The sequence below is a fragment of the Gobius niger genome, assembly GCF_951799975.1.
Source record: "Gobius niger genome assembly, chromosome: 8".
Lineage (NCBI taxonomy): Eukaryota > Metazoa > Chordata > Actinopteri > Gobiiformes > Gobiidae > Gobius > Gobius niger.
This window is the reverse complement of record NC_136859.1, coordinates 15,569,263-15,591,979: the sequence shown is the minus strand read 5'-3', so window position 1 is coordinate 15,591,979 and position 22,717 is coordinate 15,569,263. Positions and strand designations below refer to the sequence as shown.

At 39.3% G+C, this 22,717-nt stretch overlaps 4 protein-coding genes across 4 annotated transcripts; 3 read left to right on the top strand and 1 right to left on the bottom strand.

Annotated features, from left to right (window-relative positions):
• Positions 1-51: 51 nt before the first annotated feature.
• On the top strand, positions 52-5,234 carry hacl1 (2-hydroxyacyl-CoA lyase 1). The gene is made up of 17 exons (XM_079560904.1): positions 52-160; positions 240-344; positions 431-471; positions 546-626; positions 691-763; positions 822-899; positions 976-1,070; positions 1,145-1,257; positions 1,337-1,472; positions 1,595-1,700; positions 1,956-2,039; positions 2,267-2,368; positions 2,475-2,629; positions 2,710-2,868; positions 2,944-3,051; positions 3,277-3,463; positions 5,104-5,234. Exons 1-17 carry the CDS (start codon positions 107-109, stop codon positions 5,134-5,136), a joined length of 1,710 nt encoding a protein of 569 aa, XP_079417030.1. The 5' UTR covers positions 52-106; the 3' UTR covers positions 5,137-5,234.
• A 423-nt stretch (positions 5,235-5,657) lies between these two features.
• colq (collagen-like tail subunit (single strand of homotrimer) of asymmetric acetylcholinesterase) lies at positions 5,658-12,247 on the top strand. The gene is made up of 17 exons (XM_079561451.1): positions 5,658-5,938; positions 6,397-6,512; positions 6,739-6,840; positions 7,523-7,567; positions 7,741-7,767; positions 8,526-8,597; positions 8,724-8,786; positions 8,878-8,904; positions 8,969-9,013; positions 9,083-9,118; positions 9,197-9,277; positions 9,747-9,843; positions 10,162-10,292; positions 10,392-10,511; positions 10,586-10,724; positions 10,819-10,921; positions 10,998-12,247. Exons 1-17 carry the CDS (start codon positions 5,842-5,844, stop codon positions 11,065-11,067), a joined length of 1,371 nt encoding a protein of 456 aa, XP_079417577.1. The 5' UTR covers positions 5,658-5,841; the 3' UTR covers positions 11,068-12,247.
• An 865-nt stretch (positions 12,248-13,112) lies between these two features.
• Positions 13,113-18,392, bottom strand: plekha8 (pleckstrin homology domain containing, family A (phosphoinositide binding specific) member 8). The gene is made up of 13 exons (XM_079562023.1): positions 18,235-18,392; positions 17,707-17,823; positions 17,463-17,618; positions 17,261-17,382; positions 16,914-17,072; positions 16,762-16,802; positions 16,569-16,687; positions 15,803-16,088; positions 15,151-15,236; positions 14,646-14,704; positions 14,357-14,558; positions 14,225-14,286; positions 13,113-14,143 (listed from the first exon to the last, which is right to left on the bottom strand). Exons 1-13 carry the CDS (start codon positions 18,272-18,274, stop codon positions 13,946-13,948), a joined length of 1,647 nt encoding a protein of 548 aa, XP_079418149.1. The 5' UTR covers positions 18,275-18,392; the 3' UTR covers positions 13,113-13,945.
• Positions 18,393-21,182: 2,790 nt separating this feature from the next.
• On the top strand, positions 21,183-22,535 carry fkbp14 (FKBP prolyl isomerase 14). Its single transcript, XM_079560829.1, has 4 exons — positions 21,183-21,519; positions 21,645-21,796; positions 21,877-22,004; positions 22,080-22,535. Exons 1-4 carry the CDS (start codon positions 21,263-21,265, stop codon positions 22,236-22,238), a joined length of 696 nt encoding a protein of 231 aa, XP_079416955.1. The 5' UTR covers positions 21,183-21,262; the 3' UTR covers positions 22,239-22,535.
• The last annotated feature ends 182 nt before the right edge of the window (positions 22,536-22,717 follow it).

Genomic DNA, 22,717 nt, shown 5'->3' with positions numbered 1-22,717 from the left:
GTAAATAACCCGTCCAAACGCTTGCAGGAGACCGCAGTGGTAGTACCTTACTTAGTTGTGATTTTGTTATTATTTTCCATAACTGTTGACAGCCACCACTCACATCATGGACGAAGACGTCACCGGGGCTCAGGTACTCGCTGAGTCTTTACGGGCCCAGGTAAGTTTGTTAGAAAACACAAAGTGGGTGAAAGTTCAAAATGTTAAACTATGCAGTAAAATGTGGTTGTTTTGCGCAGAAAGTGGAGTACATGTTCGGTGTTGTTGGGGTTCCTATTATTGAAGTGGCCATGGCTGCTCAGTCTGTGGGAATCAAATATGTGGGAATGAGAAATGAACAGGCGGTATGCATTATCACACAGTAAACTAAATAATGCTCTTTGCACAGTTTTTGTTGCAGTGTGGTAAAAGTTTAATATTGCCTCAACAGGCCTGTTATGCAGCTTCTGCCATTGGATATCTGACTGGAAGGTGAAGACAGCGTCAGTAATAAAGAGATAATAATAAAAACTGTTCACACTAACCTTTTTCATTATTGGATGCAGACCAGGTGCCTGCTTGGTGGTGTCAGGACCAGGCCTCATCCACGCTCTGGGTGGAATGGCCAATGCCAATGCGAATTGCTGGTAAGAAGCTTATAGAAGCAATATTGGTGATCTTTCTTCCTCCACCATCATTGTGTATGTTCAGGCCAGTGGTTGTGGTTGGAGGGTCCTCTGATAAAAACCAAGAAACAACTGGAGCATTTCAGGAGTTTCCACAGGTGACACAAACAACAATAATCCCCAGTAGCTGCTTTATAAACATTTTGACTGTTTTAGGTGGAAGCATGCCGTCTTTATAGCAAGTTCTCTGCTAGACCAAGCAGTCTGGAAGCCATACCTTCAGTAATTGAGAAGGTTTGTTATGATTATATATATATACTTTTTTAACTACACTGATGTTACAATAATGGCACGGTTTTGTACATTTCAGGCCGTCCGTACATCTATATATGGACGCCCAGGTGCTGTTTATGTGGATATAACAGGGGATATGGTTAACGCTAAAGTGAATAGGAGTCAAATAAAGTATATACATTTTTCTCCTTTCAAAGATTTTCCTACCACACAAAAAATAATAATGAAAACATTTGTGTCAGCAGAGTTTTATCCTGCTGCCCACCTCCTCCTGTAAGTGTGGCCGAAAGTGGTGCCATTAATGAGGCACTGTCGGTGTTGAAGGCATCCAAAAGGCCATTAATTATCATTGGGAAAGGTATTGTAAACATTTTCAGTGTTTTAACCTACATACAATATAAAGCGTGAAAACTGCCTGAAGCCGTTGTGGATATCAGGAGCGGCCTTTGCACAAGCTGAAACTGTTCTGAGGAGCTTTGTTGAAACAAGTGGTTTGCCATTCCTGCCAACCCCAATGGGAAAGGGTGTTGTGTCGGATGACCACCCCAACTGTGTAGCAGCAGCACGCTCAAGGTCAGAATCATTTGTGTTGCCATTTTAATTCATGTGTTTTTAATTTATATCTTGCCTTTTCAATACACTGATTATACTCATAAGAGCTGGAACCCCATTGCGTTGCTTCTTTCCTCATCAAGGGCTCTACTCCAGGCAGATGTAGTGCTTCTGCTTGGAGCCAGACTGAACTGGATTTTACACTTTGGCCTACCACCGAGATTTGATCCAACTGTCAAGATCATTCAGGTATCAAGGTCCTATTATTATCTTCATATTTTGATTAATTGTTTAAGTTTTAATAAGCATTAGTATAAAGGATTACGGATGAGGGTTGGGTTTAAGGTTAGGGTAGACCATGAATAAGCATATTATTCATGGCATATTAATTATAAATACTTATTAATACTTTGTTTAAGATTTCACGAGAAGCTCTTAATATAAATTGTTGCCACATTTTGGTAATTAACCAGGTTAATTAGCATTTCTTGCTGCACTGTGCAGGTTGACCTTTGTCCGGAAGAAATCGGAAACAACGTGAGACCTGCTGCTGCTCTACTTGGAGATATCAATGCTGTAGTTTCTCAGGTAAGCTTAGCAGTAACCCTTATGTATCATACGTTGTACATGATCTGAATGTGTTGCTGTAATTTTTGTTAACCTTTTTAATTTGTTATTGCGTTATTGTAGGATAGCCCGTGTCCAGCTTTTACCATAAGAATACAAATGTATAGGATTAGTATTAACTTAAGTGTGGGACTGTTAGATAATAAGAAGCCACTGTAACACATGATGGGCTTCACTGTTTTGTTTAGTTGTTGCAGAATATTCGGGAAGATAGCTGGAGATATTCTCCTGATACAGAGTGGTGGGGCACTCTCAAGTCAAAGATTGCTGCCAATACCAAAATTTCAGAGGCAAGTTTTAATTTTTATTATACACATATATTTCAATATTTTTTTTATATATGACCAAGGTTAACAAGTACCAACGTGCTAGTTCTCATTCATTTTGTACTTTCAGACTCTTGCTCTTCAGGCAACATTGCCCATGAATTACTACACAGTTTTCCACCACATTTCAAAGCTTTTGCCACGCGACTGCATCATTGTCAGTGAGGGCGCTAACACAATGGACATAGGGCGCACCATGTTAAACAACTATCTACCTCGACACAGGTAAGGCATTTTGCACATTTGTCTTGTGTATCTTTTTCCCCCACAACAATTATTAATTAATCCAATCTAATGTGCCCTAGATTGGATGCTGGCACATTTGGAACAATGGGGGTAGGCCTTGGTTTTGCTATTGCAGCTGCTGTTATGGAGAAAAGCAAGGTCAATGGCCAGAGAGTGATCTGTGTGGAAGGAGACAGTGCGTTTGGCTTTTCTGGGATGGAGGTTGAGACGATGTGCAGGTGGTTATACAGCTCGTATTTGACAATAAAAAGTGCTTCCACTTTTACTGTACATGATGTATTGTCTTTAAACAGGTTTAATCTACCCATTATTGTTATTGTGGTTAATAACAATGGAATATACAGTGGAGTGGATCCTGAAACATGGAAAGAAATGGCCAAACTTGGTGACTTGACCACTATGTGAGTGATGCCAGTCATGTGTAGTTTTGAATCTTCATTGTGATCTAGGCTGCTTGAGTAATTGCATATTTATGTACAATATCCTTTGGAAAATACTAAACATTTTTCAATGGGGTCTTGTTATGTATAAAACCTTGTAACCCTGTAGTTTAGACCTTATTTAGCATTTCATATTTTAGCCTACTCTCAAATGATTATGTACTTCATGGAACATATTTTAAACAGAGCTCCACCTGTGACACTTCTACCTGAGGCACGCTACGATGAAGTCATGACGGCCTTTGGAGGGCAGGGCTTCCTGGTCCGGACGGTGGAGGAGCTGCACAGTGCTTTGGAGCGGAGCCTGAATGATTGGGACAAACCCAGCCTCCTGAATGTGCTCATTGACCCAGCATCTGACAGGAAGCAGCAGGTGACATATTCCGCTTTAAAATTGAAATGTTTCCCAAAACTATTGGTACTATTATTTAAAGCTGCATTATGTAACTTTTCACTAAAAGGCATCTTATTTTTCCCTTCAGTGACCGGCTGCATGGGTGGTTAGCATGGCGCATTTACTTTTTGTCACAGCAGCCTCTCGGACCATCCAGAAACAATTCTTCTGCTGATATTGAAAGTAAAGGTGCCATGCTAACCACCCATACAGCCACTGGGTCACTGATAGGTCAAATGCACAAAATTAAACATTTTTGCCTAAAAAGTCACATAATCCATCTTTAATGGAAAATTACTTAGTATCCTGGTCTAATTAGATTCTCCTCTTCATCCAGTCTACACGTTCCAAATGATGATGGCGATTGGATGATTGCTGTAATGTTTTGATCAAACTTAACAAAAAATCCTTCCCAGGGTAATGTGTACCTATTACCTACACATTACCCTACCAGTGGTTTCCAAACTGTGGTACTCCCAGGTGTTCACTGAATGACTTAGAGGGTACATGAAGAAAGTTTCTGAAAAATTACCGTAAGACAATCTTAGGTATAGATATTTTTTTAATAAACTGACCCTTTTTGATCACAGACTTCAAGCAAATTAATAAAGGTTCATGGTGAATGCTTCCTGAAACCAGTACATTTAACAAGTCAATGTCAACAAATGTAATGTAGTGTCGCAGAAACCTTTGTAACAACACCTTCTCAATCTAGAGATACTGTCAGTGTCATCTATATTGAAATCCATCTGTCAATTCTTATAACACACCTCATACCTCAGGAGTTAGGAAGCCCCTGGGAATGCACAATATATCTCCAAATTATCGTTATCATAATATTAGGTGACAACATTATCCATGTTGTTCAAACCCACAATACATCACAAAATCTCTTCTTTCTTCTGACAGAGATTTACGTATACACAACCTAAAACAAAACTAAATAGATGGTCCTTTAAAACTGTGCTAATGTTCCAGGCCCCTAATTATAAACTTAAGACCCACTTATTTTGTGCGGCTTATTCTTAATGTGTTTATCTTGTGTTTTTAAACTGATAATATTCCTCGTGTTTTTACTATTGATATGTTCTGTCTGTTTCTATTTTGCTTGTTTTTGTGTAAATTGTAGCACTTTGAGATGTGTTCTTCATATGTAAAGTGCAATACAAATAAAATTTATTATTATTATTATTATTAATGTTACATGTGTGCACAGTGCCACAATAGTAGCTGTATAATATCTGTAGTATTACGTTTCTACTCCATTTCCTCATTCAACAATATCAAGTCTAACCAACCAGTAAATGACTTCAGCCTCAGTCTTGCAACAGTAATGCAGTTTTACAGTAAAGGTACCACATGACAATGACTCCGCCTCGTTTCAACCTGACCTTTCTATTTCAGGGACCCATAATTAGAGTGCATGGACCCCTTTGTTATGACTAACGTATCCACGCAACCACTCAGCAACATGTTTCAAAGGTGTATAAGAGTCTCCATGCGTTCAGCATCTTAAGAAATGGCAACCAAGTGTTCTTCGCCTTCTTGAAAGTTGAAAATGAAATGAAGTCATAGAAATGAAGTCGATAGTGATGATTGTTCTGTTCGTATGTTTTCAGGAATTTCCTTGGCTTACGCGCTCCAACCTGTAGAGCTCTAACAGAATCTTGACCAGTATTCCATACAACAGTTGCCTTAATTTTCATAAAATGTTTAATTACCTGTATGCAGTTTTGTAAATAAATAGGAATAAATACAATTATCAAATATTTTTCTTATGTCTTTGCCTTTTTATTTTGCAGATAATAGTGATGCTTGTTCCCAACATAGTAAAATGATGTTACAGTTAAGTTGTACTTAATGCACTGCTTAAAGTACAAAAGCCTTGCAATAATGCAGCTGCTCAATTATGTGGAGCAGAGGGGACAATAGAAGCAGTCTGTGATGGCCTAATGGAGATCACAGTTCACATATGGGCACGTAAAGCTTTGACCACTTCATGAAAATATAATTCAAAAGTAATTGTTGGGAAAAGGGGCACAAATAATTGCGTTGTTTTGTTTTTTCATAAAATTTTGCATGTATATATTATGGTAAGCTTCTTCCCAGGGGAGAGTAGTGGAAACAATAAGATCCCCCTGCAGTAGTAGAGTCTAATATTAGCACACGAAGCAGCTGGCAGACTGTCCTCTGTAATTTTAGCACACACTAATGCAGAGGAAAGATTTAATGGGCAGTGGTCGGCATACCCTCTGTGAGGACATGAAGGAGAGGGAGGGCAGCTGAGCCAGAGTGGAGAGTGAAAGGCAGCATGCAGCCTCTGCACTGACTCAAATCCAGTCTCTACCTGAAGCAGCATGGCTCTGCTACCTCTGGGACTATCTCTGTTTCTGTGCTGCTGCTGTAGCCTGGTCCACTCCTCCTTTTTGGACAGCTTTGTTTCATTACCAGCAGGTAAGCATCACCTTGCACTACACATATCTGCATCCGCAAGTAAATTGTATACAATTAAAATACACATGGCTGTATGAGATTTCATTGACTTATTGACATAAATACTGCATTTCTTTTGGATTTGTTTTTTCTTTACACATGAAATAGAAGCCTTATAAATGAATAGGCATGTGATTTTTTTATGCAAAGAAAATGTACTTGAATGGCTGACAGTTTGGAGTTGTTTTGTTTCTCCGCATTTTCTAGCCCCATTTTTCAATAATTCTTTAGTGTTTTGAACATGCTTAATCTCAATATATATTGCACGTGAGATTTAATGCGTGAATAGATACAAACTGGAGCAACAACAATGTCACAGAAATAATCATTTATATGATAAATTAATGAATACATGTCAGTCTGTTCAAACTTAATCACAGTTTGCTACATGTTCTCGTAATTGTATTCTCCTATGCCAGCCATCAGGGCACAGGAGCTGGTGCTCCAGAAGAGGTTCAGTCCATGCTGTTTGCTGAGTCCACCTCCACCCCCACTGTTTCCACCGCCCCCTTCACTTTGGCGCCGCCATACTCATGTGAGCCAATCATGTGACCTTCTATTGTGGTATATATGACAGTTACTTTGTCCTTGAGAAATGTTTAAACTACTCCATGTTTTTTGCCTCATCACAAGATCCACTTAAGCAACAACACAATAAAAGATACATTGCAAATGCATTGTTTTTAATGATACTTCAATCATGTTGTGGCAACACTAGGATAAGATGAATAAATGGCTTTGCATGGTGAATATTTTTGCAGGTTGAAGATTCTACTGATAAAGAAACTGAGACAGACGGTGGAGACAAAGGTTCTGCCTGCACACATGGCCCTCCTGGACCAATAGGTCCTCCTGGACCTCAGGTAAGACCCAAACTCACCACAAAGGCTATTTTGTTACCTAGCTTGGTTCTTAATCCAGGACACATTTGATAAGGGTGATCAGATGAGTGGTATCCTTTACTGTGTTGATCATTTCCACACAAAGTTACTCCTATGTCCACTGGAGTGTCCCAGCTAAACCAAGACATAGGGGTTTCTTTGGCCCTTGCGATACAGCAGCTCATTACTACTCCACATTTAGCTGAGACACAAATAGCCTTTTTCCACCGCATGCCAGTGCTCCACACATCATTCTGAGAAACCATCTGCAGAGTGGTTGGACTGGAAAGGGATCCTAACTCACGTAAATTCCGGGGATTACCAACACAAACGCGTTGTCAAGTTAGTGTACCATAAAGACAGATACCAGTTCACCTTTCTCAAGTGACAAACAAACATGAAGTGATTGTTACAGGCATCTTCTGAAGTGTAGGTTGTGCTTGGATTTAGCTGTAACAGTACTGGCTGCTTCAGCAGTGTTTTACTGTGCATCAAACACACACAAGTCACCCCTGAATCAATAGTGGCTAGTCAGCCATTTGCTAATTAAAAGGGCCGCTGTGTAATGCTTAATGCACTAATGCTGTGGGGCAAAATAACTAACATAGAAAAATTGCGAATTGAACTAATCTTACTTATATTCTTGCTTGCTATTGTTTCTCAGGGTCCTTCTGGTTTTCCCGGTATTGAAGGGTCCAAGGGAGAAAAGGTTAGCAGGAGATCCTTCTTATGGTTACATCATGCTGATAATATCAAGATTCATTTAATCCTGGTGACTCTTTGTCACAAGCTGGACATTTTAATTGAGCAGTTGAGAGATGCTTGCTGGAAATGTATTAAGTGACCACTGTCCGTGTCCCCTCCTCCACATCCTGTTGTCAGGGAGAAATCGGAAGACCCGGGCCTAAGGTGAGACTTGTTATCTGGTTCATTGCTCAGTAAATCTAATGGAATAAACTGGTAACGTCCTGTATTGTGTTTGTTTATCCTGTAAGCATTGTCTTTGCTAGATTTGGTATCTGACCAGCTTGTGAGTGCTCTGAAGCAATTGATCAGTGGCAGTGGGATGTAATGCTATTATTCCCCAAAGGGAGCATAATTATCTCTATTGACCTCTCAATGCCATTGCCTGCAGTAGGTCCTTTTCCTTCTCATCCACCTTGAGCCTGGTTACCAAGGCAGGGCTCAGTGTTTGGACAATACATACTGTATGGCTTCAAAATGATGTGCTCCGTCTATTGTAAAACAGTCAAAACAGTCCAGTTGAAGCCTTTCAAAGCAAGGCAGCCTGACTGAGCAGCTTTGCAGCACTGCAGTGTAATTTAGCTTAGTGCTTCAGCCCAGCCATAAATCATTTCATTTCCCACAAGCCCAGTCTCCTGTTCTATATACAGCCCATCATTTAATTAAGATGAACAAAGTGACAGAGCTTGTTAAAGTCATTCGTCCAACATGTGCTGAGGTTCTGGTGTTTGATAAGGACACTAGCTAACGGCCTACTCCACTGTGCCTGCACATTAACACTTCATTCTACCTTTTCTAAATTATATCCATTTTATTAGAAAAGTACCTTTACAAAATTCATGATACTCACCGAGTTGTTTACCAGTATTTTACCATTGTATGGTTTGTGTACCAAGTACTAATTAAACATTCTACTTTTTTAGGGTCGAACTGGGCCACCTGGACTTCCTGGAAAGCAAGGACTTCCTGGATGGCCAGGACCTGCTGGGCCTAAAGTAAGTGCATGAAACATTAAAGAAAATACTATCATTCTTTATTTTACAAGGAGGGAGTCAAACATACTTTTTCAACCACTCATATCACACTATTTTTTTTTTTATGTCACCATCTGAACGTTTTAGGGGGAGAAAGGTGACCCAGGACTAATGGGATTACCTGGATCCAGAGGGCCCATTGGGCCAAGGGTATGTTCCTGTTACTTAACTGTGGCTGTGTCATGGATGATTTGTGTTATTATATATTTGTTTTGCTTATTATAACTTATGTTTTGAGCAGGGCTTGCCTGGATACAAAGGTGAAAAGGTATGTAATTATGACTTTGGAGATATTGTTGTGCGGCGCTGTAACATTGCTCTTTGCTCTGAAGGGCTCTCGGGGTGATCGTGGTGAAAGTGGCGCTAAAGGTGACAAGGTAATTAAAGTAAGCAGTATTGTCTTATTGTCAGTGACACTGTGGCTTGATATCATCTTGTTATAACAGGGTACCATGGGTTTCCCTGGAATGCTTGGACAAAAAGTGAGTGATGAAAAAATTGGATCCTGCTGGACTGAAATTTCATATAATAAGAGTTGGTGACTGATATGTTTTGTAAAGGGGGAGATGGGTCCAAAGGGAGAACCAGGGCTCTCAGGAAATCGAGGTCCTACTGGCAGACCTGGAAAAAGGGGAAAGCAGGTAAGGTCGTTTGACCAATACCACAGCTGAAGTTTCATGATGACATTTCTTCTGTGGCTTGAGAGCCCAGCTTGGTACAGCAGTCTCTCCATTTAACTAAATAATAAACTGATACGATTAGTCCCCACTGCTTGTAAAATAATGGGTGAGCAGGTGCACCTTTCCCTGAAGAGTATCTATGAACAGGCTACTCTGCGGCTGCCCAACAAGATCCTGAGTGACCCTTTGCATGCTTTGAACTCATTTATGAACTATTACCTGTTGATTGAACAGACTGAAACATTCCTTTGGTCCAACCTTGTCCTTAATCCTTACCCTAACCCTAAAATGATTACTAATGCTTGTTAATACTTAATGAGCACACCTTAATCTAAAGCGATACCCTTTTTCTGTGTTTGATTTATTGTCGCCCTGGAGGATTTTCTCACTTGTGAGACAATAAAGCTGATCTTAATGTTATATGTTTCAGGGAATAAAAGGAGACTCTGGCAGTTTAGGTCCAGTGGGGCCAGCCGGGCCCCAGGGGCCTGCGGGTCACCCTGGCCCGCCGGGGTCCCCTGCTACAGGTACAACATGACATAAAAATATAACAACCATAATATATAATGCATTGTTGTAGCTAATTTAGATTAGAAATAAAAGTAAGTGTGACAGGGTGCATAGAGGGTGCATGTTGTACACTTGTAAACAAGGTAGGTCTTTTATAGCAACACGGAAATGTTATCTCCCAAGATACTCTCCCCGTGAGATTATGTGCTTAAAATGGAAACACAGATCACATCTCTTCTTTTCCTCAATAATGTTTTCATATTGTACACTGTCTGCTCTTCTCAACAGAAGACTATGTTCTTCTTTGTACTCTCTTTCACTTGTTTTTAATTTAGGGCTTTACATGGTTGGCACAAAGGGTGCTCGTGGCCCCCCAGGACCTCCTGGAAAGTGTAGTTGCAATTCTCTGTCTAATTCTCCTTTTGACAACTATCCCTCCAGAGGAAACTATGCTAAAGTACCAGCGGTGAGAATACCAACAGTTGCTCAAAGTTAAAATATAATGTGATTTTACTTTCAAATAAATACTCCATTTTACAGTGCTCCATTTTCTCCCCCTTAACAGATCTTTGTTGTAAGCAACGAAGAAGAGCTTGAGAATCTTCACATGGATAATGCTCTTGCATTTCGAAAAGATCAGCGGTCCCTGTATTTTAAAGACATTGATGGCTGGTTACCAATCCAGGTATCAACTATTTGCATAACTTTTGTTACAATTACAACATGTTTTTATTCAATTGAATCTCCCTTTTTTCTAAGACTTTTCCATTCCAGCTGACCCCATTCCAGTCTATGGAGAACGCACCGGATGAGGGCTATTGTGGTGATGGTATTGTGCAGATTTCCAGTGGAGAAGAGTGCGATGACAGAAACAGAGTTGTCACTGACGGCTGTGTCAGTAAGTCCGGCCTATCTTTAATTTGCTGTGAGTTAGACTTTGCTGCGCACATAGAACATAATACGTCCAACTGTGCTGTCTCCTCTTTCTGCAGAGTGTAAACATGCCTACTGTGGAGATGGATATCGACATGAGGGCGCTGAAGAGTGTGATGGGAAAGACTTTGGATACCAAACATGTAATTCATATCTTCCAGGGTAAGAACTGTTTGCAACACATGGGTTTTAAAACTTAAAAATTTGCTTTGCTAAAACTAACACACTTTTTTTCCAGTTCATATGGTCGCCTGAAGTGCACACCACATTGTGTTATTGATTCCACAAACTGCAAATACTTCACATGAGTGCTGTGGGATTGACCGATTGACACAAGAATATTTTCAAATTAAAAAAAAAAATGTGCAAGACGTTCCAGTCAAAAGCAAGATCACAAGAAGATACTTTGCTGCTGAAATGCTGGATAACTCCATGGAAATGCGCTCCGTCTTAATAAGCAAGTCTAAAGCTTATCCACTGTTGCATTTTCACTGAATTCACTCAATGGATGCAGCCTAAAGCCATTGGGCATGAGACTTCTGTTGATCTCAGAATGTTTGATTATCCACATTTACCGGTCAACCAGTAGTAGAAAATCTAGACTGGTGAAATCTAAATGTTTCTTTATACTCAAGTGACTGGCGCTGAAATGCACGGGCTGTGATTCCTGAGGGACAGCAGCTATTCAAGGCACTTAAGAATCTCACCGGAGCTCAAGGCTTGTTTTTGTAATTGGTGACAAAAATCGGCACAACAAACTCATTTTAACCTTTAGTAAGTGGTTTGGAATGTGCTAGCTACAACCCATGCATCCTGGACTGGTAAACTTCAATATCTGTAGTAGAAGTGCATCACGTTGGTCGTCACAAAACAAAACAAAAGACCACTCAGGAACTATTAACCCATGGAGAGAAGACTTTCTTACATGCTGTGCACATACAGTAGACACATATAAAGAATGAAATTTGTAATGGCTTGAAACTGTTAAGTCCTTAATATCCTCTCTGCACAGAAACCTCTATTCAGTTTGTAGCTGCTAGTTCCTCAGTTCAAGGTGGTTTACAGTAACTTCTTTACTTCTGTTAATACCTCTCTCTGATCTTCCTGTCTTACCGCACACGACTATAGCCCTGTTCTTAAATGTGTAGCTATCAATTGTTTGTGTCACTACTGTTCTTTATATAAGCTAATGTCTTTGCCAAGGGACAGCTGTTATCAACCATATTCTCATCTCGTCAGGTGGTACATTGTACTGTACAGATAATAAGACTGTTTGATTAACTGCGTGTAATAGTGTTTGTGCAGATAGATGCACTGCTGCGTTTGTATGTATGTCCCACTGCATTAGACGTGTGATGCAAACTTTTGCAGAATCTTCTTTTTTGGCCTGTGCAAGCTCTGTGTATGCAGCAAAATGTTAAAGCTTAAATGCATGATTATGTTTTATACGTGTCTGTATGCAATGTGAAGTAAGATTGTGAAACCTTTTTTAAAAATATTATTTATATTATATTGGTGGGGAAACAGAGACGTATACATGAATAAAATATCTTAAAATAAATGATGCTTGTTATGTGATTGTTGCTGTTTTTACTATTGTTTTGTATTGTGATACAATCAAGGTCAAATTACAAACATTTGTTCCTGCCAAGTCAATCTTTAATAAATCGAAGGAGTTGGACCTTTACAGTCACAGACAGTGAAGTAGGCTGGTCTTTGCAGTCAGGCACCGTTATGTTATTTATCAATAAACAGCTGTATGCACATGCACTTTAGTTCTTAGATAGATGATGATACAATGTAAGATTTCCTGTCTGGGAACACAGCGAACCTTAAGACTGAATGTTGCGATGTAACTGTGTTAGCCGGTTTTATTCCTGCCAAATTACCAAATTACATCAAGACAATCAGTGCCCAGATTAAAGCTCTGGCTTTGTTTGTATCGATATGAGTAAGGAGATGTTTGGCCCAGAGTATATCTTTAACTTCACCCATATAGCCTGCTCTGTTTCAAAGGGTTATCACTGTTTTAATACAAAATAGTGTTATACTTTCTAGTGATGCATTTCACAACTACGTATAACCAGCCAACACCAGAATGGTTTGGCAGCAGCTTAAGATATGACTTGAACACAGCTGTTGGTTTTAGTGAAAAAGCTTGAGCTGGCATTGGCATGAGCACTGAATGCAAACGGAGTTCACTGAAAATCAATAACAGAAACAGAAGAACATATATGTAGGATTTATTACATAAGACCAAATCTTCTCACTCAAATAAAACATGTAAACTACGATTACATATTTTTACAAATTAAAAGCAGTATCCACCAGACTGCAGTATTTAGAATCCACTATCTGATTGCATGTAGTGAAATAATAAATGTTAAAATTGTAGAAAGGCAAATAACAAGGAGTTCCTTCATAAAAATGAAATATATATTTTAAATAATGTTTGTTCAAATGGATCAGTGGCTCTATGGCCACTCAGCACAAAATGTAATGGATGGAGACACCCTTATTTAAACATGAAACAGGTTAATTTAATGTCCAGTCTTACTCAATCACTGAGTTGGTATATTGTAATAAGTAAACAGTGACAGTAACACATAGTAGACAACCATGGCCTATGCATAGGTTTGTGTGGCTTTACATCAGAAACGTCAGTAGTTCTCTGGATTTTGTGAGGCGGTGCTGCAGGTCCAGCCCACACTGTTTGGTCCCATGTTTACAGAAATAGCTTTATTCAAGCCAAAATTATCGCCAGTCCTTTCCACAGTTGCTATGTTGAATATTATACACTCAACAATGCAATACAACACCAAAAGCAGCAACAGACAATCTTTTGTACTTGGTACTAATTGTATTAATATTAGTTTAAAGAAAAGTATCTTTGAGCTGAACACCTGGCAGTGGTGAACCTCAGAACTTTCCCATCAGTTAATGCCACATTGTGCTCCATAAACATGTAAATCACGGCATACATTTCATAAGTGTCACTTTCAATGATTTTCAAAGGGCTGACTTCCAATCAGTTTCTTGGTATATGTTCAGTGTATTCTGGGTCAAAACATTTGTATCTTCCGCTGTATGACACATATTCTTGTGTTTCTTGCCTGTTGTGTTCACAGCTTGCTTGCTCAGGTTTGGTCTTTTCAAAAATTTTGCCTGAAGAATAAAAAGCAAAATTCACACCACCTCATCTGACTCCAAGTTATATTCTTCATACAAGGCATCTAAAATGGCCAGCTGCTTCCCCATGGCAGGAAGGTAGACATCTAAATCTCGGTGAATGCCGCTTGAGAAGCTGCTTTTCAGTTCATCCCCTTCTTTTGTCACTAAGGCAGCTGTGAAACCTGCATATGATGGAGCAGCTCTAAGCGCCAACTAAAACCAAAAAGATGAAAAACAGACATTTTTCATTGCAGTTTGTGCTACAAAAACGTGCAAAGAAGAAAATGTACTCACAGCAAAAACCCCTCGCACAACCCATCCATGGTACCGTCGAAGGGTCTTTCCATAGGAATTATCTGGGACAGGTCACAGAAATGATGAGCTACACACCTCATCCTGAGTACGCTTCGAAACATTCACACTTACTCAGAGCTCTTGGGACGTCCGTCTGTCCTTCATTAACCTCTGACAAGAACTCCATGAGAAACTTGAGCCCTCTTCTCAGCCACAGCAGTGCCTCCGTTGCCGAGTTACGAACATGTGCCACTTCCCTCTCCACCTCATGCAGAACAATGGACTGAAGGGTCGGGAAGTTGTCTGAGTCTGACAACAGCTTCTGATGTATCTTCTATTGAAATAAAGTATGGGTGATGTTATAGACCACAAAAAGCAATAAAAGACACTGTATATTTTACGACACTGTGTAGTGACCTACCTTAATATTTCCAACAAAGTCCATTTTAACTGGCGCAAACACTGTAGACCCCAATTTGTCTGAGAAAACAGTCCATAAACGTATGTGTGTGTCATTGTTAACATTAGTAGTGTTTGTACATTTGATTTCACTGTTTTTCATATTGTTTCTTGTCTTAAAACACGGTTTAGATGCTTTGAAAATATAAGAAATTACTTCTTTTTTTTTTTAGCAGTGATTTAGGATAGGTCAGATCAATAGTTTAAAGAAATATTATCATTGTTAAGAATGTCCCTTTTCCACCAGCTGATGCAGCATAAAATGGACAATACTTCATGCAGGCACAAATGAATCATCTGTATTGCTCAGTTTAAAAAGGAAGAGTATTACTATTCAGTGCCTTTCACCCAATGACATGCAGAAGACAAGACCAGAGGACAAAATAGAAACATTTTAAATAGAATGAGATTATGAAGAAGAAGAAAAGGATGAAATCAAGAAGAACTAAAAATAATAACAAGCCTACCTAATACTGGTACTATTGCATAGCATGAGTCCAAAAACTCTTGTGTTGGGATACCATTGTCGTCGTCCAGGTTTATATCACTAAATCTACAAAAAAGGTTCAAACAGGGCAGATATTAGATGGAAGTGAACGGTTTTATTTGTGAAGCAAACTGCAAAACAGAAAGATACAGACATTGAAAAAAGCTATAGGAAATGGCATGCATAACCTGACATACCAGGTCTAGTATAATCTATATCAAAACACAGTTTTCATTCTTATTATGATTGTTTAATTAGCTCTAAATTCGAGTCAACAATACTGTTGTAACTAAATATTAGTTATTTTTCCACACCACCAAAGAAACACTCTCAAAGAACAAGTCTGTCCAAAATAAAAAAGATAAATGTTGACACAAAAATCTTTACAAACCAGTATTAGTTGAGGGCCTCTCTGTGTAATGTGATCAAGAAAGAAAACACTATATAAAACACTTATTATTTGTACATACTAAAAAATGCTGATTGATCCATACACATTTGGCCCACTGAAACAGTAGCTGTGCATGTTTACAAACTTACTACAAGCTCAAACTGGATTTGATCTAAGATCAGATGACTTGCAGTACAGGTTGACTTACAGGATGTGACTTTCCACTGGGGCATTGTCGTACCTGTGACTCATTGTGCTGAAGAAGGTTTCCACCTGCTCTGTGTCCTCAGTCTCTGGTTGCTTCAGTTCATTTCCTTCAGGATCAGTAACATCTTCCTGTTGGTGGATGACCCTGTTGTTGTTGTCCTGCTCAAGGCTTTGGTCCTCTTTGTGCTTCTGCTCTCTCCACTCCAGCTCTTGGTCACTGATCACAGCTGCGGGATCATGATGCTCACACTCAGAGCTATTCTTATCAGGCTGTTCTTGTTCCTTGAGATTTGAGTTGTTGTTGTTAACGGCCTCATTGTCTGCAGAGTAAAGCAAGCATATATACAGAACAGAATATTATTTACATTATAAAGAAATAGTCACAAAGTATGCCTCAATATCACAAATTACATAAATGTGATGGTTACTTAATGTTTGATATCCCCTTCAGAAAAGTAACAGGAGTCAGTGAATCAAAGCCATTGACCTTGTAGGGTTTATATTGACTGTTGACCTGGGCACATCAGAATCAAAATACAGCCCCTTGTATTAACATCATTCTTTAGTTTAAAGTTAAACAACCTTTCTCATCCCTACCCTGGCATTTGAGTAGAATGGGTGTGTTACTATCTATTTTAATGACTTTGAGAGTTGAGAATTATATGTAATTATATGTTGTCATAAGACCACATTTTTAATAATTTTACATATCACAATATTGTAATGATGCCAATATAAAGGTGTCATTTCACTGTTGTGTTGTGCAATGCCAGCAGACATATAGGGAACACCGGCATTACCAGAAGGGGGAGGAGAGTTTCCCTCTGTTTCAGGTTCGTCTGGTCCCTCTGCTCCTGAGTCAAGGCTCTGGCTGTCCTGTGCAGTCGTTCCTCCAGAGGTTTCTGGCAAGTCTCTCCATCTGGAATTAATTGTGTCAGTGATGCTTTAAAATGAACCCAACCTTATAACATTATAAAAGCAAAGAGAACCTACTTGTCTCCAAGATTTAGTTTTAAATGGTTGATAGGTCTAATCTGTAAAAAAAAAAAAAAAAAAGAAGACAAAGAAAATGTAGGTTTATTTTTTGTGTGAGAGCACAACACCAACAAATATTTTTGAAAAAAATATTCCAAAAAACCTCCTACCTTCTGTGGTTTAATAGCTGCTATTGGAGGAGATCCTGGTGGGGTTTGTGATGGCATATCTGTATTGAAAGTACGTGTTGCTATCTGCATACACTCTTCTAAAGTCTTCAAAAATGTTGTGCACGTGGATTTTACCATGTCTCCCGTGTCTAATCCAGTCTGAAAATGAGGAAGAATCTAATTAAAACTACATCTTGAGCATGTCTTTGAAAAACTACGAGTGCATGGGATAAGTGCACAGTGCAGGTGTCTTGCATACTGTGCACAGTGCAGGTGTCTTGGTTACTGTGTAATTCTACACCAGCAGCAGGCTCTATTTCATACGTCCATACAAATATCTAAATTACCTCAGCAAGATTCCCAAGCTCGTCACTCTCCTTGATTTTGTTTACTTGTTGCAGTAAAAGGTCACAGTATAACCGGAGTTCTGACATCTTCGTTTTTAGTGCCTCTGTATTCTCCTGCAGCTCTGTATAATAAAGATTAACAACACAAATTAGCTGTATGCCACTAAACTGTGTATTGTTAGGTTTACATTGAGTAACTTGCCCTTTTCTCTCTTTGTTCTGTTATCTGTAAGGCAAGCTTTAGCTGTTCCGAGTGCCACCAGCCATTTTTGTCTCTCTGCAGCATTGATGGCACGCAGGTAAAAGTACTGCTCTCCAGGTATTGTCAGGTCAACCCGTGTGGAGTCTGTCGAATGAACTATAAAAAAAAGTATTCAAAGATTTTATTGCATTATTCACGTGAACATACAGTACAACGATACACATTAATATGAAGAAATGCAAACCTTGAATTTCACAAACAGAAACCTTAATGCTGCCTTTGCATCCTTTCCAGGCATCCTCTTGAGAGTCATAATAAGACAGTGTGCCTCCTTCAAGCACAAACCAGCGAGGTTGCCAACCTAACACAGCACAAATTCACATGTGGTTAAGAGCATATTACATCACACAACACAAAGTGACTACGGAGTCTGGGGAAACAAACAGTTAAGACTTGTCCACGTAATGCCAGCAACAATGTTAGCAACTAACGTTACTAATCAGCTGTTAAGTGAGATTACAATGAGAGACAGTGGAGGAACTAACGTTACGTCAAAGGCTTGTGTCGGTCTTGAATATATGCTAATTTCCCAACATAACACCAAGAAACCTTAAATTGTAAACAAAAAGATAAATGGGGGCTAGTGTTAGCTTTTGTGGTGTGTATTAACGCTGTAACAAACTCTACTGCGCTTATACCGCGGGCATGCTAGCTAGCCTCCTGGAGGAGAGTATTAGGAACAAATAAGCATTACAACTACGCAGCAACTTACCACTTATGTAATTGGTCCATTTATGAAGAATTCCTTCCATTGTTTAAGTCTGTTTTTCGACGGTCATTACTTGTTTATCATAACAAGATGCGATTCACAGCTGATTGCAGAGACTCCATTGAGCACTAGTGCATTCTGCTGGAGTAACGTCCAATGCTTTGATTCACGCTACGCAGAGAAATGTGCGTACAGTGTTTACTGAATAGGGTTCCTGGCAAAAGTTCGTAGCCCTCCCACTTTCATCTTTATCCGATAGATTTGCATAAAGGGCGGAGTATAGGCCTATAATGATTGACAAACAGCTTTAACAGAGTGATCAGTTTAGCAAATAAGATCAAAAGGATGTTCGGAGAAATTAAATGCGGGATTTCACTTCGATATATTGTATCCAACGCAAGGGAATGTGAGGTGTTTTTTTCATGTCTGACGACTGCTTTTGTTCATTGGAATTTCTGTTATTCTCTCTAAGAATAACAAAATTATGCTTTTGTCCAATTTAGCATTTAAAGTAATAATAAGTCACAACAATAATAGAGTTTGCAATTAAATTGTCCCAAGTTATTTTAGACTTGGCCATTGGTCAGGCCAGCTAAGTGTGACCACCTCAGATAGAATGTCCTAATAATAAAGCTGGGACAGGTTGAAGATTTTAGTGAAACAAGGTGCGATTCACTTTTAAACATACAGGTGAGTCTAATATGATGATTTCGTTGTCCATTGATTTGTTGATTTTATTTCAGAGGATTTTATGGTTGCCACTTTTTTCTTGTAATGTGTCCATGAGTGTCCAGAAATTGTATTATGATTATGATAATGATAAGGTTACACATGGCTGTCTAAGAGCTTGCAAACAGATCAATATTGACTGTTTATAGCCTTAAATACACATCCTTAATTATAATGCTGAGAATTGAAAAAGTTATGACTTTCAATTGCAACCATTTCAACCAGATGGTGCAGCCAGAGCAAAACTGTCAAATTTATCCTCGTGGAGATGTCCCCAATCTGTAGTGTAGAAAAGCAAAACTCATCAGATACGGAATTAGATCAGCTTTTTTTTTCTGTTTTCTTTTAAATAAAATCAAATCAAATCAAGACAATTAGTCTGTTCCGATGTCTGGGTAAAAGCTTGGCTTTACTTGTACCATCAGCATTCTCCAAAGTAATGAGACTTGTAGCTACATCAAATGCCCTTTGAAAAAGTATTTTAAACATGATTCTACAAAATATAATGAGATACAGTGCAGTTTAGAGCAGGGGTGTGAATTTACACTTAGGATTAGGCCAAAAAGTTGCCTGGCCTGCCAAACAACATGCTTTTTCATTGTCTGGCAGGCCAGGCAAGGCAAAAAGGGAGTTCAGCTTCCAGCTCCAGTTCAGAGTAGGCCCATAGATTCCGTATATGTGTTACATATGTTTGTTGGATTTCAACATCATGATAACATTATCCACAGTTTCTCAGTACTCACAGGACAACATTTGCAGGCTATTACAAGAACTTTTTTTATTATTTAATTTTTGCTTCAATAATTGTTGTACGGAGCCCTGGAAGAGACAGAGTGAGAAAATAATGGGAGGTAATTAAGTCAAGGAATGAGATATTAACTCGGGGCCTGAGATGGTTAAGTCGGGGGAATGAGATATAAACTCATGCGGTGCGGTGACGGCTTCAGTTTCTTGATGCGATGAACTCCCGCCTCTTGTGCACGATTGAACCGATATGGGTAAAATCGGACAATTATAGGCTGCCAGCAGCTGCCCAGACAGTTCTTCTTATGAACAGAAAGAAGGATTTTCTGGCTGGCCAGGCAAGGGTGTGCCTTTGTAAGATTACTATCACAGACGGGTTAGCCTCGCTTCTGTCAGTCTACCACAAGGGCAGCTGTGGCTAGTACCACCCCGAGTATGGCGTAAATGATTAATGACTACATTGTTGACTACATTGTTGACTACATTGTTGCGCGTTGAGAAACTTGGTAAAACAGGCTAGTACAGAGCAATACAAGTGTACGCCATAATAATAATAGTAATAATAGTAATAATAGTAATAATAATAATAATAATCCATCCATCCATTTTCTTCCACTTGTCCGTTTCCAGGTCGTTGGGGCAGATCTGCACAAATCACATTGCACCAGTTGTATTGTACATGTTTTTAGTGGTGGGGAAACCGTAGTGCTCGGACACGGGGGAGAACATGCAAACTCCACACAGAAAGGCCCCGTCCAGGTGGGAATTGAACCTGGACCTTCTAGCTGTGAAGCACAAGCACCAACCACTGTGCTACTGTGCCACCCAGTTAAGGTGGCAGTTCCAAGAGGGGGGTATTATAATGGCTTACACTTAATTGCATTGCACTGTACATGCCTCGATTACCAAATTTCTCAAACCCCTACATTTTTGTCATTAATCATTTACGCCTGACTCAGTGGTGGTAAGCTACTATTGTAGCCACAGCAGCCCTTGTGGTAGACTGACAGGAGTGAGGCAACCCGTCTGTGACAGGAATCCTACATATAGGCACACCCTGTTGTATGAGTTAATATCTTATTCCCTGACTTAGTAAGTCGGGATCCCGACATAATTACCTCCCTTTTATTTTATTTCCCTTTTATCTCACTCTGTCCCTGTACACTTCCAGGGCTCCGTACGAAGCAGATTATATTGTACTAAATTTTTTTAGGGTACAATGTATCAAGATAGTGTAAAATACAATGTAACTGTAATTATTTAGGCCACTTTATACATCTAACAAACATGTTAAAGTACCTGCATTATCTACTTGTGCTGTAACTGTAAACCTGCCTGTTTTATTGCAAAAAAGTACTCTGTACAAATTTTTAAGACATGCATTGGTGGGTGGAGCTTATTATTGGCACTCTGGTTTACCAATAGGATGAAGTCAGAATTTTAGGTGGGCTTGAGCTTTTCAGCAGCCAATAGCAGACTAGGAAGGAAAAACAGCTGCTTAAGTGCGCTCAGCTAAAGTTGTTGCCACGTATTTAGCATTCCTGCCTTTAGCCGAGGCATGTGTAGAATATTTTCTTTTACAGTTTTCAGTACAGCCCGCTGCCTACGTTTTATCACCATGTTATTGTTTTGCACTTATATCCTGCTTCTCTCGCTGCTCGCCTTAGTTTCAGGAGGGAAATTGCCTGAGCCTGAGGTCAAAATAGAAGTTTTGCACAAACCGTTCATGTGCTACCGTAAGTCGAAGTACGGGGACATGCTTCTAGTCCATTACGAGGGATATTTGGAAAGTAATGGGACCATGTTTCACTCCAGGTAATTTCAATGTAATAGCAAGAGCTTTTGGTATTACATGTAGGCCTATTATGATTTATAAGTTTTACTCTGATTCTACTCAGACCGTAGATGCCTCTGAGACCTCTTCTCTCTTCTTCACACAGTCGCAGTGAAGGTGGTGATAACCCTGTCTGGTTCACTCTTGGAGCCCGTGAGGTTATCAAAGGCTGGGATAAGGGATTGCAGGATATGTGCACAGGAGAGCGCAGGAAGCTGATCGTCCCATCCTCCCTGGCTTATGGGAAGGAGGGCAAAGGTGCTCTTCAGTTACTTTGATGAAATCAGGTTGGAGTGATAGTTTTCAGAATATAAATAATTTCCTTTTCTCTTCTTCAGGTAAAATCCCTCCGAGTAGTACTTTAATTTTTGACATTGAGCTTGTTGAGATTAGAAACGGCCCTAGATCTCATGAGTCTTTTCAGCTGATGGATCTCAACAATGACTGGAAGCTCTGCAGAAAAGAGGTATCAATAATCTTAAAAATGTCAACATGCTACACTATTGAATCCCATGTGTTAATTCAGTTTTATCGACTGCAGGTGAAAGATTACTTGAAGAAAGAATTTGAAAAACACGGGTACTCTCCAAATGACACGGAGCATGACTCCATGGTGGAGGACATCTTCAAGAATGAGGACGAAGATAAAGACGGCTTCATCTCTGCAAGAGAATTCACATACCTGCACGATGAGCTTTGAGACTGAAACATTCACAACCTGCCACATTTTGTTTACATCTTGTGATTTATTTTTATTCCATTTTGTAAAATTTCATTTCATCTGGATTTTTTAATATATTTTCTGTATTTTTTATAAGTCATTTTACTTGTTCCAAAATTTAAACGTGATAAAAAGTGTTTGAATTGAGTTTTTTCCCCTCCCAATATCAAACACCAGAGGGCACTGTCCTCCTTGTTACATTTACAGACCTGTAATTGGTGCATTTGGTGTGGCTGGCACTACCCGTTGAAAGTCACATACATTAAAGTAAACCATGTACTTAAATGAACAGAAAAATGTTGGTCCAACCTCTGAGCCAGCTTGCTTTTGAGGGCAAAGTATACCATTAACTATCATTTAAATACAGTAAAATGGCACTTGTACAGTGGAGTAATGGCAAAGGATTGTGACCTGTATTTAATTTACTTGTACCTTACTATAACACGGAGCACAAAAAT

Excerpts from the sequence above, each read along its gene's own strand:
- hacl1 (XM_079560904.1), top strand. The coding sequence starts at position 107 with ATGGACGAAGACGTCACCGGGGCTCAGGTACTCGCTGAGTCTTTACGG. Across the intron at positions 472-545 it reads ATTGGATATCTGACTGGAAG|ACCAGGTGCCTGCTTGGTGG; the intron begins GTGAAGACAGCG and ends TATTGGATGCAG. Across the intron at positions 900-975 it reads TACCTTCAGTAATTGAGAAG|GCCGTCCGTACATCTATATA; the intron begins GTTTGTTATGAT and ends TGTACATTTCAG.
- colq (XM_079561451.1), top strand. The coding sequence starts at position 5,842 with ATGGCTCTGCTACCTCTGGGACTATCTCTGTTTCTGTGCTGCTGCTGT. Across the intron at positions 8,787-8,877 it reads GAGGGCCCATTGGGCCAAGG|GGCTTGCCTGGATACAAAGG; the intron begins GTATGTTCCTGT and ends TGTTTTGAGCAG. Across the intron at positions 9,844-10,161 it reads GCCGGGGTCCCCTGCTACAG|GGCTTTACATGGTTGGCACA; the intron begins GTACAACATGAC and ends TTTTTAATTTAG.
- plekha8 (XM_079562023.1), bottom strand. The coding sequence starts at position 18,274 with ATGGAAGGAATTCTTCATAAATGGACCAATTACATAAGTG. Across the intron at positions 17,073-17,260 it reads AGCTTGGGAATCTTGCTGAG|ACTGGATTAGACACGGGAGA; the intron begins GTAATTTAGATA and ends CCTCATTTTCAG. Across the intron at positions 14,705-15,150 it reads TGCAATAGTACCAGTATTAG|ACAAATTGGGGTCTACAGTG; the intron begins GTAGGCTTGTTA and ends CTGTTTTCTCAG.
- fkbp14 (XM_079560829.1), top strand. The coding sequence starts at position 21,263 with ATGTGTAGAATATTTTCTTTTACAGTTTTCAGTACAGCCCGCTGCCTA. Across the intron at positions 21,520-21,644 it reads GGGACCATGTTTCACTCCAG|TCGCAGTGAAGGTGGTGATA; the intron begins GTAATTTCAATG and ends TTCTTCACACAG. Across the intron at positions 22,005-22,079 it reads GGAAGCTCTGCAGAAAAGAG|GTGAAAGATTACTTGAAGAA; the intron begins GTATCAATAATC and ends TATCGACTGCAG.